General features: G+C 34.6%; 1 protein-coding gene across 1 annotated transcript; it reads right to left on the bottom strand.

The window, feature by feature from the left end:
• Window positions 1-14315: 14315 nt before the first annotated feature.
• On the bottom strand, window positions 14316-15350 carry LOC121239747 (osmotin-like protein). Its single transcript, XM_041137053.1, has one exon. It carries the CDS (start codon window positions 15270-15272, stop codon window positions 14481-14483), a length of 792 nt encoding a protein of 263 aa, XP_040992987.1. The 5' UTR covers window positions 15273-15350; the 3' UTR covers window positions 14316-14480.
• Between the last annotated feature and the right edge of the window lie 924 nt (window positions 15351-16274).

The raw sequence follows: 16274 nt of genomic DNA, 5'->3' as shown, positions 1-16274 counted from the left end.
TTTCATTCTAAGGAAAAAATTATTTTGTCTCTCCATTTTGTCTATTTCATTTGACTGCTAGTCAATTTTTTTTTATTTAGTAATTTTAAGTGTATTAGTATTTTTTTTATTTTTTAAAAATATTTAAATATATTAAAAAAAAACTTTATACTGGACAGTACGTCCAGCGGTCAACATGGGGCAGCATAGGAGCCGCACCCATTTGCAAAAGGTAAATACTACTTTGACTATAAAAAAAGAGTGCCCAATGAGTGACCGAATGTAGTTTTTTATTTTATTTTTCCGTATGAATAAAAAATAGATTTCATAACTGATTTTCCATTAAAAAAAATGAAAAATGAAAAAAAAAATGAGAAAAAGAATTGTCATAAAACTTGATCCAAGGAGAATGATATTTGCAAAACTTCTATTGCAAATTGATTAATTTTTTTTTAATGGAAACCATGCGACGCGATAAATGTGTAGTATATAATGTTTTCCTTTTCATAATGTTAAGATATACATTAATTAAGCATGATAAAATTTATTAATTGTATCTAATGGAAAATTATATTTGAAAGAGATAAATGTATTGTTAACTTTGAGTTATTTTTATGAATACAAATTTGGGACCAAAAGCCCCCCCAAAAAAAAAAAAAAAAAAAAAAAGTGAAAGAAAGATAAAGAATTTGTTGGACAAAGACAACATGTATGACTATTTTTTATATTATTCTTCTTACTAGTTACGTCTATTTTGGTGGGAATATATTTATTCTCACGTATTCTTTTATATTTTCTTTCCAACCATCATTAGAATATAAAACATTTTTAAATTTCAAATCTTTAATTTTTTTATTTAATATTACAATTTTTTCAAACTTATAATAAACAAAACACAAAAAAGCAATATAATCTTTTCAAATTTTAAAACAAAAATAGTATTCAAATAATTTTTTAGTTTTATAATATTTTTATTCAATATTTTATCCCTCATTTTCTAAAATCGAATAAAATATATTAATTCAAACTATTTCATTACTATTTTCAAATCATTTCATTATAATTTACAGATATTTTAAAAAGAATCGGAACTGAAAACATGTGTTTCTTTAAAAAGATCATGTTAAAATAACATAACGATTTATGTAACATGTATAAAACTTATTCTTACCTAAAAATAGTTCATACCAAAACAAAATAGCAATAAAGTAATATGTATGAAATAATCAAGATCTAAATAATCTTAAATCATCGTATATATATATTATTGTCGTCATCATTATTATTTGTTAGTAAGATTATTATTTTGGTATTAATTTCTTAAGCAATTTAAATGATGTAATTAACCAACCTTTCAACATAAGACAAATACATTAGTAATAATATTTGATCGAGTAATGTTAAATATAATTTTAGAATGTGTAAATCTGACACTTTTCTTTAAAAAAGTAGAGTTTACCAATAAAAAAATATGTAGATTTCAAATTTAATCATCTTTTTCAAAAGTGCAAGACTTACATAGTCTAAAATTATAAATATTATTTCTCTATTTAATTAATAATGGTTGGTGCAAGAACTCCGATGAACATGACACTATAGCATTTAATGTCCGCAATAAATATTAATTAGGGTGATGTGGCAATGCCACGTCAATTCACACACAATTCATATATGAATATTCATGCATCTAACACTACTCATATTTGATTGTATTTTTAGAAAGAATAATCTTTATAATTATAAAGAGATTTCACAAAAATAAAAACATTAATCATTATGTAGATACAACAAATGTGAATTTAGGGCTGCAACATGTGTTAGATTCAGCCCCCAATGCCCCCATAATCTTTACATTCAACAGAAATACTTTATAGATTCTAGTTTATATGAATATGCATATGAAATTTCATATTTTCATCTATTAGATTCGATTTCATTGGCTTTCATGATGACGAATATTGTTTTTTTTTTTTTTTTTTTGGGTATCTTCATGATAACGAATATACAGAAAAGAAAAGGTTCTCCAACCTCGCTGTAGGCCCAACTCTTTTTCTTTTCGAGGGAAAAATCTTTATTTTACTTTAAAAAAACTATTATTTATTTTTTAAATTGAATCTCAAGTTATATATTGGAATTTGGAAATATGTATCCAAAATATAAAAATAAAAAATAAAAAATAATAGGAAAAATAAAAAAGACCACCGACAAGGAATGGCCTTTGTTGGGCGATTGCTACTGCAGCCACTTTTGTACTCAATTTGGACCACCTAAGCGTTGCTCGATAGTAGTCTCATGTTTGAAGAGGGAGATAATATGAGATAAAAATTTGGTGTATAATTAGATAATTTGTAAATAGTAGTAAGATAATTTGAGTTAAATATTTTTTAGATTTTGAGATAGGAGAGAGAAAAAATTAAATAAAAAATATTATAAAATTAAAATATTGTAATAATATAGTTTTATAATATTATTTTTGTTTAGAGATTTGAAAAAGTTAGAATTATTTTTTATTTAAAAATTTGAAAAAATTGTAATGAGTAGTTTGAAAAAATTGTAATGATTAGTTTGAAAATTTTGTATTTGAATTATGTTCAGGAATAAGATAAGATAATATAAGATGAAATGAAATCATGTGAGAATTTTCTGTCTCATCTTAAGAGCCATACCCTAAGTAAGGTTGTTTTTTGTTTTGACAAAAAGAAATAATTTATACAAGTCCTAAATAAACAAGTTTTGCCCATGCCTTTGTAAAAACGTGGACCACACATTGAAAATGTGTATAAAAAAACTATCGTTTTTTAGTGAGATTTATTTTTTTACAAAGAGTTTGCATATGACTTGTCTATTTAGAACTTGTATATAATATTATTCTTTCTCATATATATATATATATATATATATATATATATATATAAATCAAAAGGGGATCATAGAAGATCCCTATTCTATTTGAGTATCTAATGAATATAATCTTGATACATTGGAGACAGAGGATCCTAATTTATCTAGTTTGGAAACACACGAAAATGCAATTTTTTGTCTTCTTATTTTCTAAATTAAAAATCAATATTTTCAAGCACTCTTGTACTCTAGAAAATCAACATTTTCTACCTTTTTTTTTCACAATCATTTTTAATTCATCTCATCTAATCATTACAACTTTATCAAATTTTCACATAAAATAAAATAAATAATTCAACTTTTTCAAATCTCAAAATAAAAATAATATTAAAAAAAAATATTTTAACAATATTTTATTCAACTTTCATCTCATCTCATTTGCGAAAACAAACAATTAATGTTTGTGCTTAATTATTAAGGTTATGTTATAACTATTAAAACATGTAAAGGTCTACATTTGGTTTAATTAATCTCTTACTGTTATATCAGTTCCAAATTTTCTACTTGCATCCGCAGGCATATGCCAAATTCACCCTCCCGAAGCCACAGAACACCAGTAGAGTTTCTTATATTAATATCAATTGGACACTATTAAGATTTTATTTATAAAAAAAATTAAAATTATATATTTTTTAACAAATTAAAATTGAAAACATATTAAAAATATGCTTTTTTCTTTCTTGCTTTAGAGTTATGGTAGCAGTAAATATGTTCAGATTTTATTATGTACAAGTAATTTTGTGTAACAATCTGCATATTAATATTATTATTTTTATATTTTAAATTTAAATTAATATTATTTTTAATAAAATTTATTTTCTAACTAATTATATTAAAAATATATGCGTATTAATGTACACAATCGTTACAATTAAATTTTTCTTAATTTATGGGCCTGTAGCTGAGTCGAATGGATTGATGTGAGTGACGCTGTCGAGTCTATAAGAGGAAACTTTTGACTCAGCCTTACACCATTGGTCTGTGACCTTTGGGCCGGATTCGCTAACTGGCTTAAATCCATTGGACTGATGTGAGTGTCCTTCTAAAATTCTTCATTTCTTTTTATTTTGCTATTAATTGCCTCTTTTTTTTTTTTTTTTTTAGCTGAGAAAAGACAATCGTTAATAGAAACATATTACAATTTCACTTTTTAACTCTTGGGGATCAAAGACTTCCACCTATCTTACAAGAGTCAGGGATACAATTTCCTTCATACAAGCCTATAGTATTGGTATCCGCAGCCCACTTAGCAATTATATGTGCTTGCAGCAATGACTGAGTATTTTGTTCTCATGGTAGCATCATAGTTGATTTTCCATTTGTCCGTTGCAGGGGTCCAGCTAATTCCTTTTTCCATATCTTCAGCTTTCAGTGCTCCACACAATTCTTCTGTTCTGTATTTAACTCTAGTGATCAACTGCATGACACCTGGATGAATGTTGTTAGTATTTTTTTAATAATATTGATCAATAACGTTTCTTTTAAGATGTCATAACCGTGTATTTCCTTCTATTATCTTTTGGCATTCAAGTGGGTAATCGACAAAGAATTCTAAAACGTTTTAAGGTTGACGTTGGCTGTTATAAAAAGCATCCTCATTTACTATTCATTATATTTGTCTTATTATTCAATTGCTTAAGCCGAGCCTTTTGAAAAATCTACAGTTATAAACTTTTTAAGTTATTAGATGTTATGAATTTATCGTTTGAACATTATTTAGTCTGCATTAATTCTCTTGAATTACTAGTGGCCGGATCTCTTGGAAAAAACGGTTATGTTTTCATTTGAAAGATGGGCAACTTTCTTTATAAGATGAGTTCTCTTTTTCGTACGGTGTGGGTGATACTTTTAGACAATAATAATAATAGTGTGTACGTGGGTATTTTTGAGATATTTTTTCAGATAAAAGAGAGGTGTTCTTTTGAGTGGAGTTTTGGACTCAACCATTTGTGTAAAGTAGGTTTGAGTTATATAACGATCAGTTGGACTGTTGTATTCTAGAGGAGTCAAGTCAAAAGGAGTTTTGCTACACCAGTTAATTTGAGACTTTGTACACTACAGAGGGCTTGAATATCCTTAAAGAGAGCGATATTCGATATTTCTGTGCCTCAGTCTAAACTCACTTTGTTTTAATTTTAATTTTTATTATATTATTGTGTATTTCACCAAAAAATGTCTTGATGGATTTTTTTGGTTTCGACCAAACCATATAGTATCCATGATTATGGCTACACAAAGAGTGAAGTCTCTCTTTTTTTCTATATCTACACTGGTCTTTCTTATTAAGACTAAGTGTAATAGAGAAAAGGTAGAGAAGATTTGTAATAAAGTGGGGTTTGATTTTAGTTTTGTGGTTGACAGTAAGGGGTGAAGTGGTGGAATTGCATTTTTGTGGAAAACAAGCATCACAGTTGCTCTAAATTCTCTCTCTCAAAGGCAGATTACTTTGGAGATAACATATACGGTTGAAGATCATAACTAGTTCTTAACAGGGTTTTTTGGACATCCTGTGACAGCAAGAAGAGATGAAGGGTGGAGCTTACTGAAGTTGCTCAAACAAGATGTGCAGTTACCATGGTTATCCATGAGGGACTTTAATGAATTCCAGATGGAGAGGTTCAGAGAAACTATTGAATATTGTAGACTGAGCGACATGGGTTATCATAGTGCAAAATTTACATGGTATAACAATAGAGAAGGCAATAGTTTCACAAAGGAAAGATTGGACAGAGTGTTGGGCAATAATGGATGGCACTCTCTTTTTTCAAACAGTATTGTGGTGAATGTTCTTGCTGATCAAAGCTCACACCATAGCCCTTTATTAATAAATTGATGTAACCAAACTGGGGACATAAGACAAAAAGGAAGCTGTTCATATATGAAGTCAATTGGTCCTAGAGGGAGGATTGTCAAGAGGTGATTAAAAATGCATGGGAGCCCATCTATGATTATTATAGTAAACTTGAAGTCATCATCAAGGGTTTGAACATATGTAAGCTCAACTAGGAATCATGGAGCAAAACAGTACTGGGAAAGCAAAAGGGGTTAATAAACAAAAAAATGGAGCAGCTTAAACATTTGTAGAGTTCACAAAATGGTTGCTCTTAAGGTCTTACCAGAGAACTGAAAAAGGAAGTGTGGGTGTGGCTAGAGGAAGAGGACATAAGGTGGAAGCAAAGGGCAAAATAGAGGTGGTTACAAGAGGGGAATAGGAACACAATTTATCACGTGTGCAAACCAAAGAAAGAAAGTCAACAAAATCACCATGATTTCGAATGGAATGGGTGGTTTTTCTACCATGAAGGAGGAAATCAGTGAGATTTTCCAGAAGTTTTTCGCAGATTTGTTTGCATCCACACTCATATAGATGGAACTGAAGAAGCCTTGTCCTTGGTACAACCAAGAGTAACCAGTCAGATGAATTCCAATCTCACTAAGTTTTTTATAATGTAGGAGGTTGAAAAATCTATTTTTGAGATGAATGCACTGAGTTCACTGGACCTGATGGATTTCTTGCTAGTTTCTACCAAGATCATTAAAGAACAGTGGGGCATAGTGTCTGTGAAGCTACATTGGAAGTTCTTAATTCAAGAAGCTGGACAGAAGATTTAAATGACACCTTCATTGTTTTGATCCCCAAAAAGAAAACACCAATTGAAGTCTAAGATTTCTAATCAATAAGCTTATGCAATGTACTTTACAAAATAGTGGCAAAAGTTTTGGCAAACTGGCTTAAATCTATCATTCTCAAGATCATTTCTCCAAATCAAAGTACTTTTGTCCTGCAAGGTTAATCTCAGACAACATAATCGTGGCATGTAAAACTATGCACACAATGAGTAAAGCTTACAACAGGATCGAATGGAGTTTTTTTAAAGCAGAAATGAAAAAGATGGGATTTGATAACAAATAGATAGAGCTCATAATGAAATGTGTTAGTGTTGTATCCTACTCTATCCTTATTAATGGTGTTCCGCAAAATAAATTTCAGTCTTATAAAGGTATTCAACAGGAAGACCCTCTATCACCCTATCTTTTCATCATCTGCTCAGAAGTACTTAGCTCCATCCTTCACAATGCCGACTCAAGAGGTCACATTACATGGATCCCAACTACAAGAGGCTCTATCTCTATTAACCATTTATTTTTTGTAGATAGCAATCTGTTATTCTGCAAGGCTAACCCTTTGGAGTGGAGTATACTTATAAGATTGATGGATATATATATATCTATGAAAGGCTCAACAAGGAAAAAACTTCAATTTTTCTTAGCAGGAACACTAAGCAAGATGTCCAAGACATTATCCTGGCTATAGCAGGGATTCGAGCCTTTTTCTCAAATGAAAAATACTTGGGATTACCTGTTCTCCTAGGTTGATCAAGATTAAAAGCTTTCAAGAATGTTTGGACAAAGTCAGGAGCAAAATCAGTAATTAGAAAGTAAAGTTTTTATCTCAAGCTGGTAAGGAAATCTTGATGAAGGTAGTTATCCAGGTAATTCCAACTCATAGCATATGATAATCTTCAAAATCCCAAAAAGTCTGCTGTAGGAGCTAAACAGAATAATGCAATCTTTCTGGTAGGGCTGACGTGAGGAGTTGTAGTTCATAACTAGGAAGTCATGGTGGCTACTCATAGAATGAGAAGATTCCTATATCCAAATATTTTTCTTGCAGAATCCATCAGTGCTTTACAAGCTACTACTCTTTGCTCGAAACTGGAGTTAAAGCATAATGAAATAAATTTTCAGAATGTATATCAACTACTTGACACAATACCCAAGAGAAGCTGGAATGAATATTTCCTCTGTTTTTTCACATGTCAACTTCCGTGAACTTATAATCTATATGTATAGACAAGTATTGCTGCTAATAGAATTACATAGGGTTATTTGACACCTGTCCTATATTTACAATTTTAGAAGATTCACAATTTCTCTGTTGTGTATGAGCTGTGTCTGCTGTGAGGATTTTATCTCTGCTGTGCTTCCACATTGTCTGCTGTGCATGTGTGTTCTCTGCTGTGGCTGCTGTGATGTTTTTGCTTTGTGCACAATCATGGGTCTCTATCTTGACTAATTTAATTTGGTCATTCTCTTCTTCCTTAATAGCCCTCCTCGATGCAAGCGGCACCTGTGAAACAGTGAGGCTTGATTGCAGAAAAATAAATCGAGCTGTAGACAATGGTTTGGTGAGAATATCAGCCAGCTAATCTTTGCTGGAAACAAATGAAACAGTAAGAGTTTTGGCACCACCCGATCCCTTACAAAATAGTAATCTAATTCCACATGCTTGGTGCGAGCATGTAGAACTGGATTTACTGACAAGTAGGTTGCACCCAGGTTATCACACCACAGTGTTGGTGGTTTTTGCAAGAAAATTCCAAGCTCCATCAAAAGATTTTGAATCCAAAGGATTTCACATGTGCTATTAGCCACTGCTTTATACTCTACTTCAGTGGAAGATCGGGCAATCATGGGTTACTTTTTGGAGCCCCACGAGACAAGGTGAGATCCAAAGAAGACACATAACTCGCTAGTGGATTTTCTATCATCAGGACTACCGGCCCAGTCAGCATCAGAAAAAGCAGAAAGAGTTAATTCTGAAGATGGAGAGAAATGAAGTCCAAAATTGGGAATTTGTTTAAGATATCTAAGAATACGTTTGACAGGTTGCCAATGTGGAATTTTTGGACTATGCATATATTGACAAACTTTGTTGACGGCAGAAATGTCAGGACGAGTGAAAGACAAATATTGTAAGCTACCAACTACACTACGGTAGAGATGAGGATCCTCAAAAGAGTTTCCTTCAAAGGCCGAAAGTTTTAGTGATGAGGACATTAGAGAATAAACTGATTTGGCATTATGCATATTTGTTCTTTTGAGGAGATCTGACACATATTTGGATTGACATAAGTACAAACCTTGATTATTTCTAGAAATTTCAATTCCTAAGAAATAATGAAGGTGTCCTAAGTCTTTAATAGGAAATGACATGCCAAGGTCAGAAATGAACTCACAAATTAATTGAAAGCTAGAACCAGTTACAATAATGTTATCCACATATATCAAAACAAAAATAATATGAGATGAATTACAGTAAATAAAGAGTGAAGTATCAGATTTTGACTTTTGAAAACCAAGGGAAAATAACTTGGTGCTCAGTTTAGAAAACCAGGCTCGAGGGGCCTGTTTTAGGCCATAAATGGCCTTTTTTAGTTTACACACATGAAGAGGAAAATCAGGATGAACAAAACCTTGGGGTTATTGCATATAGACTGCTTCCTCCAGTTCACCATTTAAGAATGCATTTTGTATATCTAACTGCTGCAATGGCCAATTATAAGAAACTGCTAAGGATAGTATGATTCGAATTGTGGTCGGTTTGACTACAGGAGAGAAAGTCTAATTGTAGTCAACCCCAGCTTGTTGATGAAATCCTTTAGCTACTAGGCGTGCTTTACGCCTTTCCAGAGTACCATTAGCATTCCATTTTGTTTTGATGATCCATTTGGGTCCCAAAACATTGAATGAATCTGATGGGGGAACTAAGTCCCACGTGTGGTTGTGAAGAAGTGCATGAAATTCAGTTTGCATGGCTTCTCGCCATTCAGGAAACCTAAATGCCTCTGTGTAAGAGATGGGCTCATCAAGAACTGGTGTAGGTGCTAAAATTGTGAGTGAGAGTGAAGATTTTCGTGTAGGCCATGGCATCGTGCCATCTGTGCGAAGGAGAGGTTTGAGGATGTTTACCTTTGCTTGAGTTACCATGTGATGCTGATTGTGAGTATGAGCCAAGATAATTGGAGGAGATGGCGCTAAGGGAGCAGGTGCAGCAGAACGAGGGGAACTCAAATCTAGGGATTGAGGGAGGTCTGAATTTGGAGAAGTTTCTGAATTGGGAGGTGAAGACGATGTAAGGGTATGAGGTGAAGTTGGGCTTTGAATAATTTGTGGAGGGATGGGCCGAGTGTTAAAGTTGTTGGGCTGAGAAGAAATGTTTTGCTCAACAAAATGAGGAGTGTTTAAGTTTGTTTGTGTGGTACAGTGTAGAGGAATGGGCCCAGGTTGTGTGGAAGGAATGCAATTTAAGTGAGGTAAAATTGTCAGTTGGTTACGACTTGAGATATTGGACTGAAATTCAAATGGAAATTAAGTTTCATTAAAGGTGACATCTCTAGATGTGTAGATCCGGCTTGATGGAAGATGAAGACACTTATACCCGTTGTGATCAGGACTATAGCCCATGAACACACATAGTGTGGATCGAAGATCCATTTTGTGTTTATTATAAGGTCGTAAATTTGGCCAACATGCAGTGCCAAAGATGCGAAGAAAATTATAATCGGGATTTTTTTAAAAAAGCATTTGAAAAGGGGATTTATTTTTTAAAACCGGTGTAGGCATCCTATTAATAAAAAAAACAGATGTTTGGAACGCATCTAACCAATATTGAGAAGGCATGGAAGCTTGAGCTAAAAGTGACAAGCTAGTCTCCACTATATGCCTGTGACGACGTTCAATAGTTCCATTTTGTTCATGTGAATAGGGACATGTAATGCGATGTACAATACCAAAAGATTGAAGAATTTTTTTAAGAGGTCGGAATTCACCGCCCCAGTCGGATTGAGCAGCCATTACATTTAAAGAAAAGTAATTACTCACATAACGCAAAAAGGCAATAAAAATGTGACAAACATTTGATTTTGATTGAATAGGAAAAAGTCAAATATATTTAGTGTGATCATCAACAATAGAAAGATAGAACCTACAACTATTTATGGATAAAGTTAGGGCCGGACCCCACACATCTAGAAATAGCAACTCAAACGGTTTGATGGATCGTGAAGTAGTTGAAAGGTGTGGAAGTGCATGAGTTTTAGCTTGTAAACAAGCATTACAGTGATGAGTAGGTGCGGTTGAACTAGTGGGTAAATTAAAACTATGAATAACAAAGTTTGTGATACATTGAGATGGATGTCCTAGCTGAAGATGCCATTGAAAGGAAGAGGTTCGTTCACCAATGAAGGCTTGGGGAGACACAGATTGTGACGATGAAGTACTGGCCTTCGCAGGTAAGACATACATACCATTGTTAGTGGTGCCCCGAAGTAGAACCCTCGAGTTTGTAAATCCTTCACAAGAAAACAATCAGAGTAAAATTCAAAATAAACAGAATTATCAGAACAAAACTGATGAACAGATAGCAAATTTTTTGTTATTGAGGGAACTTGCAAGAGTTTAGAAAGAAGAAAATTGCCAGAAGAGGTATGAAGCTGTGCTGAACCAGTGTGTTGTATGGGCATGGTTGAGCCATCTTCAATGTTCACTTGGTCGGAGCCCTGATATGATGATGAATCCAAAATGAGGTTGCTGAAATCAAGTATAAAATGGTGAGTGGCAGTAGTGTCGGGAAACCAAGAATTAATATATGATGTGGGTGAAGCCATGGTGGTCAAGTTTGCAGATAAAGAGGGAGGGGGTGCTGACTGATAACTGTGATTAAACCTCTGATAGCATGAAAGGGCAGTATGCCCATATTTGTTACAAACTTGACACTGAGGACGATTATTTGGGCGAGTGGAGAAGGAGGTAAAGTTCTGCCTACCTCCTCCACGTCTCCCTCTAAAAACTCTACCACCTCTCCCATGATTAGAACCATTAAAAGTTGGTGTTTGTTTGGAGGTAGTGAGATGGGCAGCAAAGGAAGGACCAGTGAGAAGAGTGTTGGTTTGATGTTGTAGCCGAGACTCATGATTTAAAAGAAAGCTATAAATCTGTTGTGGTGAAAGAGGGTCAACACGAGTGGTGAGGGAGGTGACAAGCACATCATACTCAGTGCCAAGCCCTGCAAGCAAGTACACCGAAAACTCAGAAGATGATAATGGCTGCCCAGCCGCTCCCAAGAATGAGGAGAGAGTTTTGGCTTTATTGAAATATTGTGTTATGGACTCGGGACCTTTTTTTAGAGTGGCTAGTTTGTACTGGGTCTGCATAATGTGAGCAGAGGACTGAGATACAAACAAGGTTGTTAGTGTATCCCAGACCTCTCGAGCTGTAGCACACTCCAAGACTTGTGCAAGGACAGGTTCAGATAAAGATGAATTTATGGCAGACAATATACGTTGGTCCAACAGTAGCCACTGATTGTATTCAGTGTTTGGCTGGCCATTGATCATGGTGGGAGGTATGGGAGTAGAACCATCCACATGATCAAAAAGCTGATGGCCCTTTAGAAGGGAACCATCTGTGCTTTCCATAAGAGGAAGTTGTCTACTGTAAGTTTAACAGTGACAAAATTACTTGCAGAGTTGAATATGGTGGGAATGGGATTAGGAGATGGTTTTTGTATCTTGAAGGTAAAGGAAGACGATTCAGAAGAAGACGTTCACAAGAAGATGCAGCAGAAGCCATATGGCTGTGTAAAGAGGAAGGAAAAAGAAAAAAAAAAGGACGTTGGTCTTAACTAGCTCTCGATACCATAATGAAATAAATTTTCAGAATGTATATCAACTGCTTGACACAATATCCAAGAGAAGCTGGAATGAATATTTCCTCTGTTTTTTCACATGTCAACTTCCGTGAACTTACAATCTATATATATAGACAAGTATTGCTGTTAATAGAATTACATAGGGTTATTTGACACTTGTCCTATATTTACAATTCTAGAAGATTCACAATTTTTCTGCTGTATGAGCTGTGTCTGCTGTGAGGATTTTGTCTCTGCTGTGCTTCCACGTTGTCTGCCATGCATGTGTGTTCTCTGCTATGGCTGCCGTAATGTTTTTGCTTTGTGCACAATCATGGGCCTCTGTCTTGACTAATTTAATTTGGCCCATTCTCTTCTCCCTTAATAAAGCATATCATATTGGAGGAGATTCATTGCAAGTTGATAATGCAATTAAGGCATCTAAGGAGAGGTGGAACAGTACAAGAATGATAATTAATGATATAAGGAAAGTCCTTTCAATGGTGGATAACTGGTTTATCTAGCATGTTCCAAGAGGTTCCAACAATGTAGCTCATACTTTAACTAAAAATGTCTTAGGGTTAATGATGATTTGATTGATCAAAGACGTTCCTCCTTGTATTTCTTCCTCCTTCAAAGGAGTAATAAAAGCATAATTTTCATTAAAAAAAAAAAATTTCTGCTTGAGTTGTATGATGCAGTTGATCTTAGCTTGTGATTGGCATCTGCTGGAACTTTGAAGTGTTTATAGGCCATGGGAATTCCCTACAGTGAACTGGCATGTAATCAATAGGTGCTTTGCAGTCTGTACCTCGCACATACACAAGTAAAATGCCTTTTGAAACCAATCCAGCGTAGTTTTTTCACTTTACCGTCCTTACTCTCCTGCTGCGAAGAGAGTGAGGCGAGTGCTGTACGTTCGCGAAGGCTCCCCTTTCTATTAGATAGGAATCAGTTATGTAAGAGTATTAGTAATGATCTAATCTAAATTTTGACTAGATTTTAAAATTTTGATTATAGTCAATTTTTAGAGAAGATAATTTATATTAGACTAATCATTTTAAACTTAAAATAATAATAATATAATATTATATATTTTAATAATATTTTAAAAAAATATTTTATAAATATATTTATATTTAATATTTTTTATTAATATTAAAAGAAATATGTTGTTGGTGAAAAAATTATAAAATATTAATTTAATCATTTTAAATAAGAGTCCTAAATTATTATAATTCAGAATTTCATAAATATCTATTTGATTAGTTTAATACAAAAATTTTAACTCAAAAAAAATTAAAATTTAAACTTTCTCCCAGAGATATTATTATTTGGAGATTTGACTAATAATTTCTCTTTTTTACTTTTTTAATATTGTAATAACAATGATGTGATTCTGAAGATGCTGGTGACACTTTTTTACTTATTTTTAAAGTTGCAGCATCATTTGTGTACGGTAGAACACTGTCAAAAATGTTTCCTGCTCCCACGAGATATTCTTCAGAGATTCGTTCCTGCACTCCCCAATCTCTTTCGTGATGGTGACCGGACAAACAGTCTTTATCTAATGAGTTCTTGCGTTCGAACTTGGACGCATCCAATGTTTTCACCAAATCATGGAACTACCGAGAGAAAATAAAAAAATAAAAATTCGGGATTACAAATTATTAAGGGATAATAAAAATTATTTAATAATTTAAAAATTATTTTAATCACAGAAATAGATTTCCGTTTAAATTGTAAAGTAAATTCGCTGTATAGCTGAATCACCTAAAGTATACTTTGGTCAGCAATCATGCATCCTCATTCTCGTGGGGATATGAATGAACTCACTTTCTTCGTAATGGAGCATGCCCTAGTTATTAGTCGGTCCATATCATTCACTCCCTCACGTTATAAACAAAAAATGAAAAAAGAGAACGGAAAATACGTAGATCTACTAATTAACAAATATTAAACAGACCCGAAAGAGCACAATATTTTCCATTCCAATCTTAAAAGCTAAGCGGCCACGGACGCCGCATACAGCATAAGACACAGCAGAGTGTCAAAGACGCAGAATAAGAAACCAAACTGAACTTATTTTTCCAAGCAAGACAACGCGATGACAGCATAATCTAGGTGTCTAGTGGCAGAAGATGATCTTAAGCTCACGTGGCGAAGAGCACTCGTGCATGAGAGATGGGCTATCATGTGCGTACGTGAACGTAGCTGGACATGCGTGCTTGAAGAACTCAGAGAAGCTCGATGCCCGACACGTCTGCGGGCTGTTGTAGTGGTTCCTACAGCAAAGTTCGTCCGTCCCAAACGCCTCGCACCCACTCTTACATGCCACCACCGGACCGTGACCCGGTGGCGAACGGAGCTGCAACCTGTCGGGGCACGTGGCGAGAAGGTTGGCGCGACAACCGACCACGGGGCACAGGCCCTTGCCCTCGTGAGGGGTCACTGTCATGGGGACGTTAAAGCCGTCGACGAGGCTGACGGCGTAGGAGGAAAGGTCGTTGTGGCCGTGGTGGAGGCTGAACTGAGCTAGGGTGGCCGGGGAGCTTCCACCTAGGCCGTTGCACTCGAGCCGACCGCCGCAGTCGCCGGTGGCACACGAGAAGTGGCCGTGGTTGTAGCTGCAGCCAGTGCGGGCCCAGATCCGGCCAGACCAATGCTGGGCCGGGGCGGGGAAGGAGTGGTGGGTCAGGGTGTTGAGCGCGAAGCCGCCGCGCTCGAGGACGGCATGGCCGGAGTTGGGCTGGATTGCAGGCCAGACCGTGAAAGGGCAGTTGTTGACCAGGGTTAAAATAAACTCTGGGTGGTGAGGTGTAGCTTCGGTGAAGATGCACAAGATAAGAAATGTGGCAGTGAAAAAAAGGGTAAAACGCAGAGAGAGAGAAGCCATTTTCTTGACGCGAGAGAATTGCATAGGGTTTGCTTGGATTTTTATAGGCAAGATGAGGAAGGAGCTTGATGCCAATTGAGTGCGATTTGAACTGTGTTCTTTAATGAGACTGGAAAGACTAAACTGTCCTTATGATCTGTGTAACCCTACAACATTTTTCCTTCCAGAAAAGAGTATTATTTTCTACTTACCGGGATGTTTAGTGTTAAGCCTGTTTACTTTAAATTAGTGAAAATGGTCCAAACAGGTGGCGTTTGTAGACGCGGTGCATGCGTGAGAGAAAAAGCAGCGTTGTTTTCGAGGCGGACAGTCACGACAAAAACGTTGGCAAGAGAGGATAAGCAGCACCGTCTCCGAGGTCCCTGTTGGCTGTATACGTTGTAAAAGTGAAGAAACAAAACTCGAAAAAGAATATTTTTTTTTTTTAATGGAATATTTTCTATCTTTTTTAATTATATACTAGTCTAATTAGTTAGTCATGTCCGAAATATGATTATCTCGAGTCGATCCATCTTTGACTGCTGGTTTACAACTTGAAGAGGATTATCTTACTAGGTATTTTTTTATTGATTTTGTTGTGGGTTTTAAGACACCGTTCCGATTGAAGTACTGGAACTCTAATGGTATTTTTAAATCATTAATTCATTTTAATTTATTTTAATTTAATATTATAATTTTTTAAAATTTTAATATAAAATATAATAAATAATTTAATTTTTTTAATTTTAAAATAATAATAATATTAAAAAATAATATTTTATTACGTAAACCCAATTTATTTTACTTAAGGTGGAAGTAACATGCACGTGCACGTAGTAAATTAGCGAAAAACTTGAAGGCGGTGTATTTCTTTAGATTTCTCTTCTTGTTGGAACTTGGAAGCCAGAATGGAAATTAAACGAACTGAAGGATGTGTACATTAGCATATTAGAGAAACTAGGTGCTCGCTCCATTCGGCAACCCTCTTGTGGTTGGCATTATTGAAAATAAAATAAAATCTGGTCAACGAGGCTCGAACTGCAGTAC

This window comes from Juglans microcarpa x Juglans regia, chromosome 7D (genome assembly GCF_004785595.1).
Source record: "Juglans microcarpa x Juglans regia isolate MS1-56 chromosome 7D, Jm3101_v1.0, whole genome shotgun sequence".
Classification (NCBI taxonomy): Eukaryota; Viridiplantae; Streptophyta; class Magnoliopsida; order Fagales; family Juglandaceae; genus Juglans; species Juglans microcarpa x Juglans regia.
This window is presented reverse-complemented; position numbering and strand designations above follow the sequence as displayed.

Excerpts from the sequence above, each read along its gene's own strand:
- LOC121239747 (XM_041137053.1), bottom strand. The coding sequence starts at position 15,272 with ATGCAATTCTCTCGCGTCAAGAAAATGGCTTCTCTCTCTCTGCGTTTT.